At 39.7% G+C, this 16,283-nt stretch overlaps 1 protein-coding gene across 1 annotated transcript; it reads left to right on the forward strand.

Moving 5' to 3' along the window:
* The first annotated feature begins 6,444 nt into the window (after positions 1 to 6,444).
* LOC126282307 (uncharacterized) lies at positions 6,445 to 8,881 on the forward strand. The gene is made up of 4 exons (XM_049981962.1): positions 6,445 to 6,575; positions 7,042 to 7,227; positions 8,389 to 8,637; positions 8,767 to 8,881. Exons 1-4 carry the CDS (start codon positions 6,445 to 6,447, stop codon positions 8,879 to 8,881), a joined length of 681 nt encoding a protein of 226 aa, XP_049837919.1.
* The last annotated feature ends 7,402 nt before the right edge of the window (positions 8,882 to 16,283 follow it).

The raw sequence follows: 16,283 nt of genomic DNA on the forward strand, positions 1-16,283 counted from the left end.
CATACATACAACAAACATTACAGGCAACATACAAGATAGAATATTAATAATGCGTCTTTATTTTTGTTGTTTGGCTTTTATATATTCTGTTAGACTGTAAAAACAATGATCAGTTAAATATGCCTTTGCTTCAGCCATAAAACTACAGAGTTTACCTATTGATTTAATATGGTTAGGTAGATTATTGAAAATCTTTATCCCAGTATGTAGTGTGCCTTTTTGGCACAATGATTAAATTAGATTAGATTAGATTAGTACTTGTTCCATATATCATGAATACGACACTTTGTAATGATGTGGAACGTGTCAAGTTAATAAAAGGTATCTATACAAGATATTACATTATACAAAATATTACATGACACTCAATTTTTTTTTTTTTTTTTTTGAGATTCGGAAGTTACCCACTTACTATATCCAAAAATTCATTTAATGAGTAGAAGGAACTGCCACTAAGAAATTCTATTTATTTCCTTTGAAATTCTATCTGGCCGACTTTTGATGCTATTACATAAGTGTGACTAAAGACTTTTGTGGGAGCATAATTTACCCCCTTCTGAGCCAAAGTTAGATTTAACCTTGAGTAGTGAAGATCATCCTTTCTCCTAGTGTTGTAGCCATGTTCATTGCCATTACTTTTGAATTCATTCGGATTGTTAATAACAAATTTCATAAGTGAATATATATACATACATATATACATATATACATATGTGTGAGGATAAATAACTGTCTGCAGGATGATCTTGGATGAGCTCCAGCAATTATTCTGATTACACACTTTTGTGCAATGAACTCTCGTTTACTCAATGACGAGTTAGCCCAGAATATGATGCCACACGAAAGCAGAGGATGAAAATAGGTGTAGTAAGCCAATTTACTCAGATGTATATCGCCAAAATTTGCGATGACCCTAATAGCATAAGTAGCTGTGTTTTTAGTAGTTCAACCCCTCATCTATGCATACTCCTAGAAATTTTGAATATTCTACCTTAGCTACCAATTTGTGATTGAAGTCTATATTTATTAATGAGGTCATTCCATTTACTGTGTGGAACTGCATATACTGTGTTTTGTCAAAGTTTAGTGAGAGCCCATTAGTAGAGAACCACTTGATGATTTTCTGAAAAACATCGTTTACAATTTGACCAGTTAATTCTTGTCTGTCGGGTGTGATAGCTATACTTGTATCATCGGCAAAAAGTTCCAGCTTTGCGTCTTCGTGAATATAGAATGGCAAGTCATTAACATATATTAAGAACAGCAGAGGAACCTTGTGGCACCCCATTCTTGATTGTTCCCCAGTTTGAGACATCAGCAGTTTTTTGCATATTATGTGAACTGTTTATTTCAACTTTCCGCACTCTTCCAGTTAGGTATGATTTAAACCATTTGAGCACTGTCCCATTCATATTACAGTACTTGAGCTTATCTAGACGTATTCCATGATTTACACAATCAAAAGCCTTTGATAGATCACAAAAAATCCCAACAGGTGACTTCCGGTTGCTCAGCGCATTTAATATTTCATTAGTGAAAGTATATATAGCATTTTCCGTTGCAAAACCCTTCTGGAAACCAAACTGACATTTTGTTAAAACTTTATTTTTACAAAGGCGTGAAGCTACTCTACAATACACTAGTTTTTCAAGAATTTTGGATAACACAGTCAGAACAGAGATTGGGCGGTAGTTGTCATCAGACGTATCCCCTTTTTCATGCAGTGGTATAACAATGGCATACTTCAGTCTATATGGGAAAATACCCTGCATCAGAGAGCTATTACATATGTGGCTAAGAATCCCACTTATTTCTTGGGAACAAACTTTTATTATCCTGCTGGAAATGCCATCAATCCCATGTGAGCATTTATTCTTGAGAGAGTTTATTATCTTCCTAATTTCAGATGGTGAGGTGGGTGGAATTTCAATTATATCAAATAGTGTGGGTAAGGCCTCTTCCATTAACTGCCTTGCTTCTTCTAATGAACATTTAGATCCTATTTTCTCTACAACATTTAAAAAATGATTATTCAAAATGTTTTCAACTTCCAACTTGTTGTTTATCAAGTTTCCTTTGGCTTTGATGGTGATGCCGTCATCGTGTATTCTTTGTTGTCCTGTCTACCTTGTAATAATATTCCAAATTGTTTTGATTTTGTTATCAGAGGTATTAATCTCAGACATGATGCACATGCTTCTGGACTTTTTAATACCTTTCTTAATGTAGCACAGTAGTTTTTATAATATTTGGCTGTTTCTGGGTCATTATTCTTTCTCACTGTTGGATACAGTTCCCTTTTGTGGTTACAAGATATTTTTATTCCTTTAGTAAGCCAAGGTTTTTTGCATAGTTTCTTATAATTAGATTCAACTACTTTCTTGGGGTTAAAGTTTTCAAATCGTCTTATAAGTGTATCATGAAGTAAGTTATATTTTAAATTAGCATCAGGTTCCTTGTACACCTCATGCCAGTCTAACTGCTGAAGATTTTCTCTGAAATTTCTAATTGCTGAGTCATTAATTGAACACACAACTTTGTAGGGTAGTTTTGAATTACTGACTGGAGCTATCTCATATACTGTAACTACTGAGCATCATGATAAGAAAACCCATTCTCAACAGGTCAAGAATTTATGTTTTTAAATCTGCCTTGGTCTATAAAAGTGTTATCTATCTATGTGCTGCTGTCCTTTACTATCCGAGTAGGAAAATTAATGACAGATGTCAAATTGAAAGAACCGAGCAAGACTTCCAGGTCATTCTTCCTATTACACTCTTTCAATGAATCAACATTGAAGTCCCCACAAATAATAATTTGCTTTCCCCTATCTGACATAGCACAACAAGGCATCCAATTTTTCCAGGAACAAATATTATAAAAGAGCCCTCCAGTTTAAGTTGACTTTCACATGCTTCTATATCTTTGCTCTAGACAAAACTTTTTTTATCTAAGTTTTCTACACAGTGATAACTTTTGACATATGTGGCAACTCGTCCTCCCACCCTGTTCTCTCTACTCATATGTGCAGCTAGTTGATAACCACTGATGTTTGTTTACTTTTTCCATATCAGACGCAATGTGATGCTCAGACAGGCATAACATATCTATTACATTATTAGATTTAATGTCATCTAAACAAACCAGGAGCTCATCTACTTTATTCTTCAATCCCGGAATGTTTTGGTGAAAAATGGTAACATTATTTTTTACTTTACTTTTCGGAGAATCTACTTTTATCTTTAATCCACCAATATTTTGGTTAAATATGGTAATATTAATATTTACTTTCCTGTTGTGAGAATTTTGTGAGTTTTGGACCTCTTTAGCACCTGCCTGCCTGAACTTCTCATTGGATACTGATATTAGCCTAAAAAAAGAGGTACATCCATGAGTACTAGTGTCCCCCCTTATGGATTTTGTTAACAACTCTGCCAGTTTACCCTTCCCTTTCCTATTGAGATGTAGGCCATGCCTTGTGAAGTTAAAAATAAAGGGTGGTTCAAAAAGAGCGCCAGTTTTGAATCGGCTGGTAAATTCTTCTTTGTCTGTTAGTTACATTGTTTTGATTCATTTCTATTTCCAGGAAACATTCTGACTGTTCAGTCGGTTTGAATTTCTCGCATTTGGTGTCTAATCATTGAGCTATTAAATTCTATATAACGTATGCTAATCGTGAAAACGTGTTATCAGAATTTACAAAGTTAAGCAGCAACTGTTAGGCAACATCGCGCGATTCTCGGGCGTAATGAGGCACCAAATGAATCATTGAGCGTCATCTTTCTGGCTGAGTGGTTCATGGTAATGTTGCTGTTAGCCCGATGAATTTCAGTTCGTTACCGTTTCCAACACTGGGCTTAAGCTTTTCTTCAGTATGGAGAATTCTCCCATATAATCTCCATTAACGGCCCTATAAAAGTCACTTGATGTAGCAGCTGAAAGTGACAGATCACCACAAGAGACGTCTGCCCCTGGTAGCTGAGTGATCAGCGCGACAGAATGTCAATCTTAAGGCCCCGAGTTCGATTCCCGGCTTTCCCAGCGATTTTTTCCGGTCAGGGACTGGGAGTTGGTTCTCCTAATCACCATCATTTCATCCCTATCGACGCGCAAGTCGCCGAAGTGGCGTCAAATCGAAAGACTTGCATCCAGCGAATGGTCTACCTGACGGAAGGCCCTAGTCATGACATTTACATTTATTTACCAGAAGAGACGAGAGTTTGTTGACTATGTTCTGTGACGGTGACAACTTTGAAAACAAAATCATCTTTGGTGACAAAGCATACTTAAAATCCTTACACGATCCAAGAAAGGGAAACGCATCCATAACAAGTGGTGTGGTTTTTGGCTGTGTGGTGTCGTCAGCACCTATTTTTTGAAGATAAAGCAGGGCAAACTGTGACAGTCAGTAAAGACTGGTACTTGTTGGGAACATTCATATTTTACTCTTTGATTTGTTAGATATATGGGAGTTTATGTTTTCTCCTTGACCTGCGTTATGTACATAGTTGAAAATGGTTCAAATGGCTTTGAGCACTATGGAACTTAACATCTGAGTTCATCAGTCCCCTAGAACTTAGAACTACTTAAACCTAACTAACCTAAAGACATCACACATATCCATGCCTGAGGTAGGATTCGAGCTTGCGACCATAGCAGTCACGCGGTTCCAGACTGAAGCTCCTAGAACCACTCGGCCACACTGGCCAGCTACATCGTTGAATAAATGGTCTCTAAAAATGTGTGTTCCTGGAAATATGGTGTATTGCGTATTTGATTAAAAGTCAACTTTCTAATCTAACTAAGAGCTAATTAGAGTCAATATCTAATAAGTTATGTGCCCAAGAGAGATTAGGGAACTTTCCATACCAAAGAAATAAATATAAATCAAAGTTACATAATTTTTGCGAGTGTTAAATGTGTTGCTATCGTATTTGCTTTATGCAGAGAAACTTTCAAGATTTATTTGTTTAACTATCTGAACGTATTCAAGATGGCTTTGGGTGGACAATCACTGTTTAATTTTGAAAAGTTGACCGATATGACAAACTACAACGAGTGGAAATTCACGATGGAAATGTACCTGATACGTGAGGGACTAAGGGACACCATTGCTGGCAATGACGAAGATGAGAAGAATGTGCAGAAAGCATTATCAAAATTATGTTTATCTGTAAATTTATCTGTGTATCCAAAACTTCGTGGAGCAACGACTACTAAAGAAGCATGGAAAAATTTACAATCTGCATTTGAAGATAAGCATTTATCTAGTTATATTGGGCTGTTACAAAAATTAATGAATGTACGATTGGCTTCTGAGAAAAATATGGAGGCGTATTTGTCGAAAATTGCTCAACAGATTCGAAGCATTGATAAGAATATGGACGATAATTTCGTAGCTGCAATTATGCTAAGTGGACTTCCAGCTAGGAAGCAGGACAGTAAACACCAAAAGACGAATATCCAATGTGATGTGCGAAATATCAACCCTTTTAAGTGTTATAAACGACAGAAACCTGGTCACAAGGCGAATGGGTGTAGAACAAAGAAGAAACCAAATAAATTTTCAAATTCTGCGAATGCAGTGAGTACTGAAAACGAAACTGTGTTAATGGCTCTAACTGCATCTTCGCATCATAGTGATGGCTGGTATGTGGATTCCGGGTGTTCACGACATATGACGAATCAAAGAGACTCGTTGAACACACTGAAAACGAAACTGTGTTAATGGCTCTAACTGCATCTACGCATCATATTGATGGCTGGTATGTGGGTTCCGGGTGTTCACGACACATGACGAATCAAAGAGACTCGTTGAACACTTTCCAATCGATCACAGCTGCTAAAGTGACAGTAGCAGATAATATCAATCTTCAGGCTATTTGAGAAGGCGATGTTTATCTTCTTGTTACTTGTGATGACAAGAATAAACAGATAACTGCTAATGATCTTGTGTATGTTCCAAGCCTTGCTTGCAACAAAGTTAGTCAGATGACAAAACGTGTATTGTGTGTATTGTTTGACAATGTGGAGTGCGGTGTATAAAATAAAAGTGATGTAATTGTTTCTGGAACGCCAGTAGCAACTGCAACTCAAATAAATGGTATGTATCAATTAAATGAAGTGCATAATTACGCAAATGTTGTAGAAATTGACAGTTATGAATTGTGGCATCGAAGACTGGGACATTTGAATCGTGTAAGCGTGCATTTATTAAAAGAAAAATGGCTGATTGTCTGAACTGGACGAACGTCAATTTAGATCCATGTCGTTCCTGCATAAAAGGTAAACAGTCTCGACAACCTTTTCCGAAAAAATTAGGTAGAAGAGCAAAAGATCAACTTGACATTGTGCATTTTGATGTTTGTGGATCAATGAGCATGGGGAGGATCACGATATCTTCTCACTTTTACCGATGATCTCTCAAGAAAATCCTTTGGTTATATGCTAAAATCAATAACAGAAGTCTTTGACACATTCATCCAATTCAAAGCACGAGTAGAAAATGAAACTGGTCGAAAAATCAAAATACTTCGAACAGACAATGGAAAAGAGGTCGCCAATCGGCGCATGAAGTTATTTCTAAAGACGAATGGAATTCAACATGAAACAACAACTCCTTACACGCCAGAACAGAATGGTGTTGCAGAACGCTTAAATCGGACAATCATTGAAAAAGCAAGATCAATGTTAACAGATGCAAGTCTAAGTAGACAATTTTGGATTGAAGCTGTAAACACAGCAATTTATTTGAAGAATCGATCTCCAACAAAATCTGTTAAGAATGTCACTCCTGAGGAATTATGGAGTGGTCGTCGGAAACATCTGAGTCATTTACGAATCTTTGGATGTCGAGCATTTGTACATATACCAAAAGAAAAAAAGGACGAAATTAGAAGACAAATCTAAGGAACTTATCTTTGTTGGATATTGCGAAGATTCTAAAGCATATCATCTGATTGATCCAAATTCACCAAAGGCAATTGTGAAAACCTGTGATGTGCAATTCATCGAAAACTCAAAGTGCACTTGTGGAAACAGTATTCCAAATAGTAACTCAATTGACGATAATCGTATAGACAGTCGTCAACTAGCGCCAGCACCTAACATCAATGAAGAGGCAACTGGACTGACACAACCTGCTGAAGTTGACAGAAATGCAGTTTATCTTGAATTAGCACAAAGTGACACAGAGAAAACAATAAATAGCAACATACACAGCCACATGTAAGTTGCGCAGCTATAAATGCAACTAGAAATTAGAAAATGATCACGTGAAAGAAAACGAAATACTAAATATTTTAATGATGATTTTGCTTGTCTTGCTTGTATTTCTGACCCAAATTCGTATGAAGAAGCAATGAATTGTGATGACTGTGAAAAATGGAAGGAAACCTTAGATAATGAATATAAATCTTTACTTGAAAATGAAACGTGGATTTTGACTGATTTACCACCAGCCAGGAAGGTAAATAATTCGAAATCGCGTTCAAAGTGAAAGAAACGTCAAATGGTGAAATTGAACGTTATAAGGCTCGTTTTGTAGCGAAAGTTTATTCCCAAATACCAGGAATAGACTTTGATGAAACGTTAACACCTGTTGTTCATCATTCTTCACTTCGCATCCTGTTAGCTTTATCAGCTGAATTTGATCTTGACATTGAACATATGGATGTTCAAACTGCGTTCCTATATGGTGATCTCGATGAAGAAGTTTACATTCGTCAACGTGAAGGCTACGTGAAGAAGGGGGAGGAGATGAAGGTTTGCAAGCTGAAGAAGGCAATTTATGGTCTAAAACAAGCGTCACTCATTTGGAATATGAAATTAGATGTGACATTACATAAAATGAACCTAAAGAAGTCCGAATATGATTCTTGCATTTACTTCAGAATTGAGAAACAAAATATACTCATTATAGCTTTTTATGTAGAAGACTTGATCATTTTCTCTAATAGAAATAATAGGTGGAAGAAAGAATTGAAGAAAGGATTAATGAATCAGTTTAAGATGAGAGATCTTGGTGAACTTAGTTGGTGTCTTGGCATGAGAATAAAACGAAACAGGAAACAAAGGACGATTATTATTGATCAAAGCAAATATGCAGCAAACATACGCAAGAAATTTGGTATGGAACATTGTAAACCGGTTGCATATCCATTTGAACCTGGTTCAAAGCTGCAAAAATGTGAAAATAAATCGACAGATGATGAAAACCTTTTGTTACATCGCATTCCTTATCAGCAAGCTGTAGGATCACTACTGTATTTAGCTCAAAGCACAAGACCGGACGTTGCATATGAAGGTTCAATTCTATTTATCGGAAAATCCACTGGGAAGCGGTCAAGCGAATTATGCGATAGATTTAGTACTAACTTTCCGAAAAAGTGGTACAACTGAAATTGAAGGTTTCTGTGACGCTGATTACGCATCAGACCTCCGTCAGCGGGTATCAACGACCGGTTATATCTTCAAGTTAGCTGGGGCAGCAGTTTCCTGGACTTCAAAACGACAACAAACCGTCGCTCTATCAACTACAGAAGCTGAGTACATGGCTCTATCAGCAGCAGCGCAAGAAGCGGTATACCTTCAAGGATTGCTCTTCGTGAATTGTGTCTTACGCATAGTGAAAAACTAGTAAGTGTATGCTGTGAAAATAGAGGTTTGCCATTGCACTGAGTAACAATGGTGTGCATCACGTTCTAACAAAACATACTGATGTGAGGCCCACTATATTCGCGATTTAATTAAGACAGGAAAATGCAGTGTGAAACCTGTAAGTACCGATAAGCAGCAAGCGGATTTTTTGACAAAGGCACTGCCTAAAGGTAAACATCAGTGGTGCTGTCAAGCTGTGGGACTTTCAGAGTTTACGAACTGACATCTCGAGAACTTGTGGGGGGTGTTGGGAACATTCATATTTTACTCTTTGATGTGTTATATGTATGGTAGTTTATGTTTTCTCCCTGATCTTCATTATGTACTTCGTTGAATAAATGGTCTCTAAAAATGTGTGTTCCTGGCAATATGGTGTATATCATATTTGATTAAAAGGTCAACTTTCTAATCTCACTGAGGACTAATTAGAGTCAATATCTAATAGTATTGTATGATGGATGATAAAGGAGCTGTTGTAGCATTTGGATGGTATGGACACTGAAGTTGTGGTTTCAACAGGATATTACCAACTACCATACTTCCAGTTGCTTCATGACCGGTTCCCAGATCGCCTCATTTCGTGCAATGCTGATCATCAATGGCCATCAAGGTCATGTGACTTACTTCCTTGTGGTTTTTTGTCTTGGGGGTCATGTTAAATCAATAATGTATACCAAAAAACCCCAAAACAACCATGACTTGAAAGAGAAAATTCGACAAGTTGTCAGTGAAACTTGTCGTGCAGTCATAGTTAATTTAATGGACAAAGTTCTTGCATGACAGTGCAATAGAGGTGGTCGTACGCCTCACATTTTTCTTACACGAAAGGAGAAGTTTATATGCACCTCTTTCTGATTTTTGTTTGTGTTTTTTGTAAAAATAAACTTCTTTCTTTGATATATCAAACTGGCGCTCTTTTTAAACATATAATCAAGGACACAGAAAAATAACACAGGTATTGATAACATTTCATCTCAGATTCTAAAACATTGTAGTGATTCTATATACAGGGTGAGTCACCTAACATTACTGCTGGATATATTTCGTAAACCACATCAAATACTGACGAATCGATTCCACAGACAGAACGTGAGGAGAGGGGCTAGTGTAATTGGTTAATACTAACAATAAAAAAAATGCACGGAAGTATGTTTTTTAACACAAACCTACGTTTTTTAAAAATGGAACCCCGTTAGTTTTGTTAGCACATTTGAACATATAAACACATACGTAATCAGTGCCGTTGTTGCATTGTAAAATGTTAACTACATCTGGAGATATTGTAACCTAAAGTTGACACTTGAGTACCACTCCTCCGCTGTTCGATCGTGTTTATCAGAGAGCACCGAATTACGTAGGGATCCAAAGGGAATGGTGATGGACCTTAGGTACAGAAGAGACTGGAACAGCACATTACTTCCACATGCTAACACCTTTTCATTGGTCTTTTTCACTGATACACATGTTCATTACCATGAGGGGTTAGGTACACATACACACGTGGTTTCCGTTTTCAATTACGGAGTGGAATAGAGTGTGTCCCAACATGTCAGGCCAGTAGATGTTCAATGTGGTGGCCATCATTTGCTTCACACAATTGCAATCTCTGGCGCAATGAATGTCGTACACGCCGCAGTACATCTGGTGTAATGTCGCCGTAGGCTACCACAATACGTTGTTTCATATCCTCTGGGGTTGTAGGCACATCACGGTACACATTCTCCTTTAACGTTCCCCACAGAAAGAAGTCCAGAGGTGTAAGATCAGGAGAACGGGATGGCCAATTTATGCGTCCTCCACGTCCTATGAAACGCCCGTCGAACATCCTGTCAAGGGTCAGCCTAGTGTTAATTGCGGAATGTGCAGGTGCACCATCATGCTGATACAACATATGTCGACACGTTTCCAGTGGGACATTTTCGAGCAACGTTGGCCGATCATTCTGTAGAAAAGCGATGTATGTTGCAGCTGTTTGGGCCCCTGCAATGAAGTGAGGACCCATGAGGTGGTTGCCATTGATTCCGCACCATACATTTAGAGTCCACGGTTGCTGTCGCTCTACCTGTCTGAGCCAGCGAGGATTGTCCACGGACCAGTAATGCATGTTCTGTACATTCACTGCCCTGTGGTTTGTGAAACCCGCTTCATCGGTAAACAGATAGAACTGCAACGCATTCTCTGTTAATTCCCATTGACAGAATTGCACCTGATGATTAAAGTCATCACCATGTAATTGCTGATGTAGCGACACATGAAACGGGTGAAAGCGGTGACGATGCAGTATGCGCATGACACTACTTTGACTCAGTCCACCAGCTCTCCCAATGTCCCGTGTACTCGCGTGTGGGTTCATGGCAACAGCAGCTAACACACCAACTGCACCCGCTTCTCCTGTGACGGGTCTGTTAGGGACCCGTTTGAGTGCTACGACCATACCTGTTGCATATAGTTGGCGGTAGATGTTTTGCAATGTGCGGCACGTTGGATGCTCTCTGTCTGGGTACCGTTCTGCATACACCCTGCAGGCTTCAGCTGCATTTCGTCGACACTCGTCATAGATGAGTATCATCTCCGCCTTTTCAGAGTTCGAATACACCATGATCACAGTTCCTACAACACTACACTATCACAGACGTCTGCTAACACGGTGTACTACAGTTGGTCTGCGTACAGAGACGAATGCAGAATAACAATAGCAGCAAGAGCTACATGCGGACACTGCGACAGCTAGACCAATCCACAACAGTGCATTACAGCCACACTCGTAAACACGGTCGTATTCGTAAACATGTCCCTGCAGATGCTGCTCGCGGACTGTGGCCCGTGTTTGTTACAACACGCAACTGAACGTCGGAGGTTTCAAGCTTCAACTTTAAGTTACAATATCTCCGGATGTAATTAATATTTTACAATGCAACAAACGTCACCGATTACGCATTTGTTTACATGTTCAGATGTGCTAACAAAACTAACGGGGTTCCATTTTAAAAAAACGTAGGTTTGTGTTAAAATATATATATATATATATATATATATATATATATATATATATATATATATATATCTGTGTGTGTGTGTGTGTGTGTGTGTGTGTGTGATGTGGCCTCTTCGAGTCGTGGATTCACGTGGGGTTTCAGAAGTCTTCTCCAAGTGGGACGGTCTTGGGCAGTTCTCTGCCAGGTGTTGCCAGCGATCTTCTTGATGTCTTTGTCCCATCTGTTTGGTGGTCTTCCTCTAGGCCTCTGGTGCTCTCTCGGACTCCACTCCAGCACTAGCTTCGACCATCAGTTGTCTTTTCTTCTTGCGACATGGCCAGCCCACTGCCATTTCAAGGAACCTACTCTCTCTTAGATGTCATTACCCTTCGTCACAGACTGGATGTCATCTGCCCTTTTCCTGTCCTTTCTTGTATAACCCAGCATTGATCTCTCCATGGCTCTCTGTGCTGTCCTATATACACTCCTGGAAATGGAAAAAAGAACACATTGACACCGGTGTGTCAGACCCACCATACTTGCTCCGGACACTGCGAGAGGGCTGTACAAGCAATAATCACACGCACAGCACAGCGGACACACCAGGAACCGCGGTGTTGGCCGTTGAATGGCGCTAGCTGCGCAGCATTTGTGCACCGCCGCCGTCAGTGTCAGCCAGTTTGCCGTGGCATACGGAGCTCCATCACAGTCTTTAACACTGGTAGCATGCCGCGACAGCGTGGACGTGAACTGTATGTGCAGTTGACGGACTTTGAGCGAGGGCGTATAGTGGGCATGCGGGAGGCCGGGTGGACGTACCGCCGAATTGCTCAACACGTGGTGCGTGAGGTCTCCACAGTAAATCGATGTTGTCGCCAGTGGTCGGCGGAAGGTGCACGTGCCCGTCGACCTGGGACCAGACCGCAGCGACGCACGGATGCACGCCAAGACCGTAGGATCCTACGCAGTGCCGTAGGGGACCGCACCGCCACTTCCCAGCAAATTAGGGACATTGTTGCTCCTGGGGTATCGGCGAGGACCATTCGCAACCGTCTCCATGAAGCTGGGCTACGGTCCCACACACCGTTAGGCCGTCTTCCGCTCACGCCCCAACATTGTGCAGCCCGCCTCCAGTGGCGTCGCGACAGGCGTGAATGGAGGGACGAATGGAGACGTGTCGTCTTCAGCGATGAGAGTCGCTTCTGCCTTGGTGCCAATGATGGTCGTATGCGTGTTTGGCGCCGTGCAGGTGAGCGCCACAATCAGGACTGCATACGACCGAGGAACACAGGGCCAACACCCGGCATCATGGTGTGGGGAGCGATCTCCTACACTGGCCGTACACCTCTGGTGATCGTCGAGGGGACACTGAATAGTGCACGGTACATCCAAACCGTCATCGAACCCATCGTTCTACCATTCCTAGACCGGCAAGGGAACTTGCTGTTCCAACAGGACAATGCACGTCCGCATGTATCCCGTGACACCCAACGTGCTCTAGAAGGTGTAAGTCAACTACCCTGGCCAGCAAGATCTCCGGATCTGTCCCCCATTGAGCATGTTTGGGACTGGATGAAGTGTCGTCTCACGCGGTCTGCACGTCCAGCACGAACGCTGGTCCAACAGAGGCGCCAGGTGGAAATGGCATGGCAAGCCGTTCCACAGGACTACATCCAGCATCTCTACGATCGTCTCCATGGGAGAATAGCAGCCTACATTGCTGCGAATGGTGGATATACACTATACTAGTGCCGACATTGTGCATGCTCTGTTGCCTGTGTCTATGTGCCTGTGGTTCTGTCAGTGTGATCATGTGATGTATCTGACCCCAGGAATGTGTCAATAAATTTTCCCCTTCCTGGGACAATGAATTCACGGTGTTCTTATTTCAATTTCCAGGAGTGTATATATCTGCAATTGATCTTTGCAGCAAGGTGGCACCCAAGAAAGATTAAAGTTTGCTATTGTTTGCTTTTTAACAAGGGTGATATAACTAATTTATCCAAATAGCGTCCAATGTCTCTGCTAAGTCATTTCTCGAAAATATTCGACAAAGTAATGTGCAAAAGAATTGTAGACGACCTCTACATTTACGACATCTATGTTGAAACAACAGTCTAGATCGCAATAATATTTTACTAATGACTAGTTTCGATTTCATGTAGAACTCATCTTTAGAAAGTGAGTACTGTAAGAACAATAACAGCAGAGTTACAGAAGGTTTTGTGAGTATAGCGTCATAGGAAACTATAATGAAATAATGATGCAGCATTTGTCCATCTGACTGCTGCTGGTGGCTCCTCAGATGCTCGCATGGAACACAATGGTAAACTGCTGACCGATGGCTACAGTGCTTCTGCTTAAATACTTTGCAAATTTCACTCCAGGAACAGATCATGTGAGCCCCAGCCAATGATAAACACTTCAAAAAATATATTGATGTCATATGGAATTAAAAAGAAGTGATTGTAAACTAGGTAAGAATACATAAACAAAAATAGTACAGATCGTCAGACAGGTAGTCTTTTTTATGTTAATTAGTGAGCTTACAGACTGAAATCAGATGAAGTCCCTTTGCATACTTCTTTGATTTATTAGCTGCTCGAAGGTCATTGTTTTAAGTCGGGTTCCAACAGGCATAAATTTCTTACATGTGCATACCCCATCCACCACTCGTGTGTCAACTTACATATGGTAATACCCTACTTACCCACTGTCTTGCCTGCTTTCTTGCACGATGTCACTTCCCCCACCATCGCCTATGAGCCTCAGCAGGAGGACAGGTGGATCTGGTCTCAGTTTCCTCTGATTAGTTTGACACTCAGATCTAGAATTGTTTGTTTATGAACATGGTGAGTCAGCACTATGGAAAGTTAGTCTCCAGCTAAGTAAATAAATACTTTGTAAAGTGGCAAAATATCCTTAAACAGTGGGATAGGAACATCTTTCCTGCATTCAGTAACTCTTTAATAAAAACGTACTTATAGTACAGTAACAAAACGTCATTTGAGTCGACAAAATTGAAATTTATTTGTAGCTTTAGAGATTTAAAACTCCTCTTGGCCCTCATTATAACCCTATGCAAGTATGACAGTGTCCATATTGGCCCTGCCATTGAGTAATGACTGTTTTGCACAGTAGTACAAAATTTGGCTGTAAAATTACTACACCAGTAAAACAAACGTATATTTACAGCACTTGCGACTTATCAGAATCTTGATTAACCAATAAAATAAAACTGCTAACAAAAACCTTACTTTCCAAGCTACCTTCAGTGTGTTGTAGATAACAAAAAACATTTAGAAACAGTGCTCTTTGAAATACATTACATGTATTCCACTGACTCCTGCACCCAGATATTTCAGTGTTTGTAATTTAATGCGAGGTGGCACAGCATCTTGCAAATGTGTGTTAGACTTTCATATAGACCCAGAAATGTAACTTACAAAGATGTCAAAATTGATTTTACTCATTCGAGATTGATTTTCGAATGAACTGTTGTCCTCAGCAGATATCTCCCTTATCAGGTTATTGCATGCTCCCAAACAATCCCTACGAGATGCCCATTTCCATACCCAACATTTGTGCTTCCTATTTTCGTTCATCGACATCGCTTTAAGATCTTCAGCTGAAAGCTGTTAAACTCCTGTATGGATAATTTCACTTGGTGCTATCTTGAAAGTCGCGTAACTAGCATTCCCTACCTGACATGTCAAAACACTAAGCATAGTGGTAAGGGTTGCACATGTAAGAAATTCATGCATATGGAAACCTGGCTTTACTTGGACAATGGCGTCACTTTGAATACACATTACAGACTATTGCTTAGCAGATAAATAGCGTTATCTGTATATTTTCATCATTTAATGAAATTATTTGCTAGTTGTATGTCATATTACACCAACATGCATATAAAAATTAATTTTTGTTGTGTTCTTTTGTATATCAGCTGGGAACTATTAAGAATGATGTCTTCACACCTTGTACCAGTGGTGCTAGGTGGCATTTCATTTTCTTTCATTCTGTAAACTCACTAATTTAACATGAAAAAGACTACCTGTCTGACGATATGTAACTACTTATCTGTCTGTAAATTCGTACATAGTTTATAATAACTTATTTAGTGAATACTAAATAATATCAATATCTCACATTTTGTCAGGGGCTGACGTGATCTGTGTCTGACATGATTTCGCATTCTATTTAAGCCATGGCCCCACAGCCATCTCTCAGCAGTTTATGATTGTGCTGCTTGAGCATGGAAGGAACTGCCAGCAGCAGCTAGATGGTTGAATGCTACATCGCTACTTCATTATACTCCTCTGACACCATATACACCAAACCTCTTGTAACTCTGCTACTGTTCTTATAGTATTCATTTTTTGAAGTTCACTTCTACGTAAAATCCAAACTGATCACTAATAAAATACTATTGCGAACTAGATTATTGTTTTAACCCAACTGTATCACCAGATCATTGTTATGCCTCTGGACCATGCTGTCCAAGTTCGTTCACAATATAGTCAATAGAGACCAATTTTGTCTAAAAAAAGCAAAGTAATAGAACAAGCTATTTTTCCCCCTCGCAAATATAATTCTTCAGTCAATAAATAACAACACGTCACATACTGGAATTTTTCATGAGTTGTC

This window comes from Schistocerca gregaria, chromosome 7 (genome assembly GCF_023897955.1).
Source record: "Schistocerca gregaria isolate iqSchGreg1 chromosome 7, iqSchGreg1.2, whole genome shotgun sequence".
Taxonomy (NCBI): Eukaryota; Metazoa; Arthropoda; class Insecta; order Orthoptera; family Acrididae; genus Schistocerca; species Schistocerca gregaria.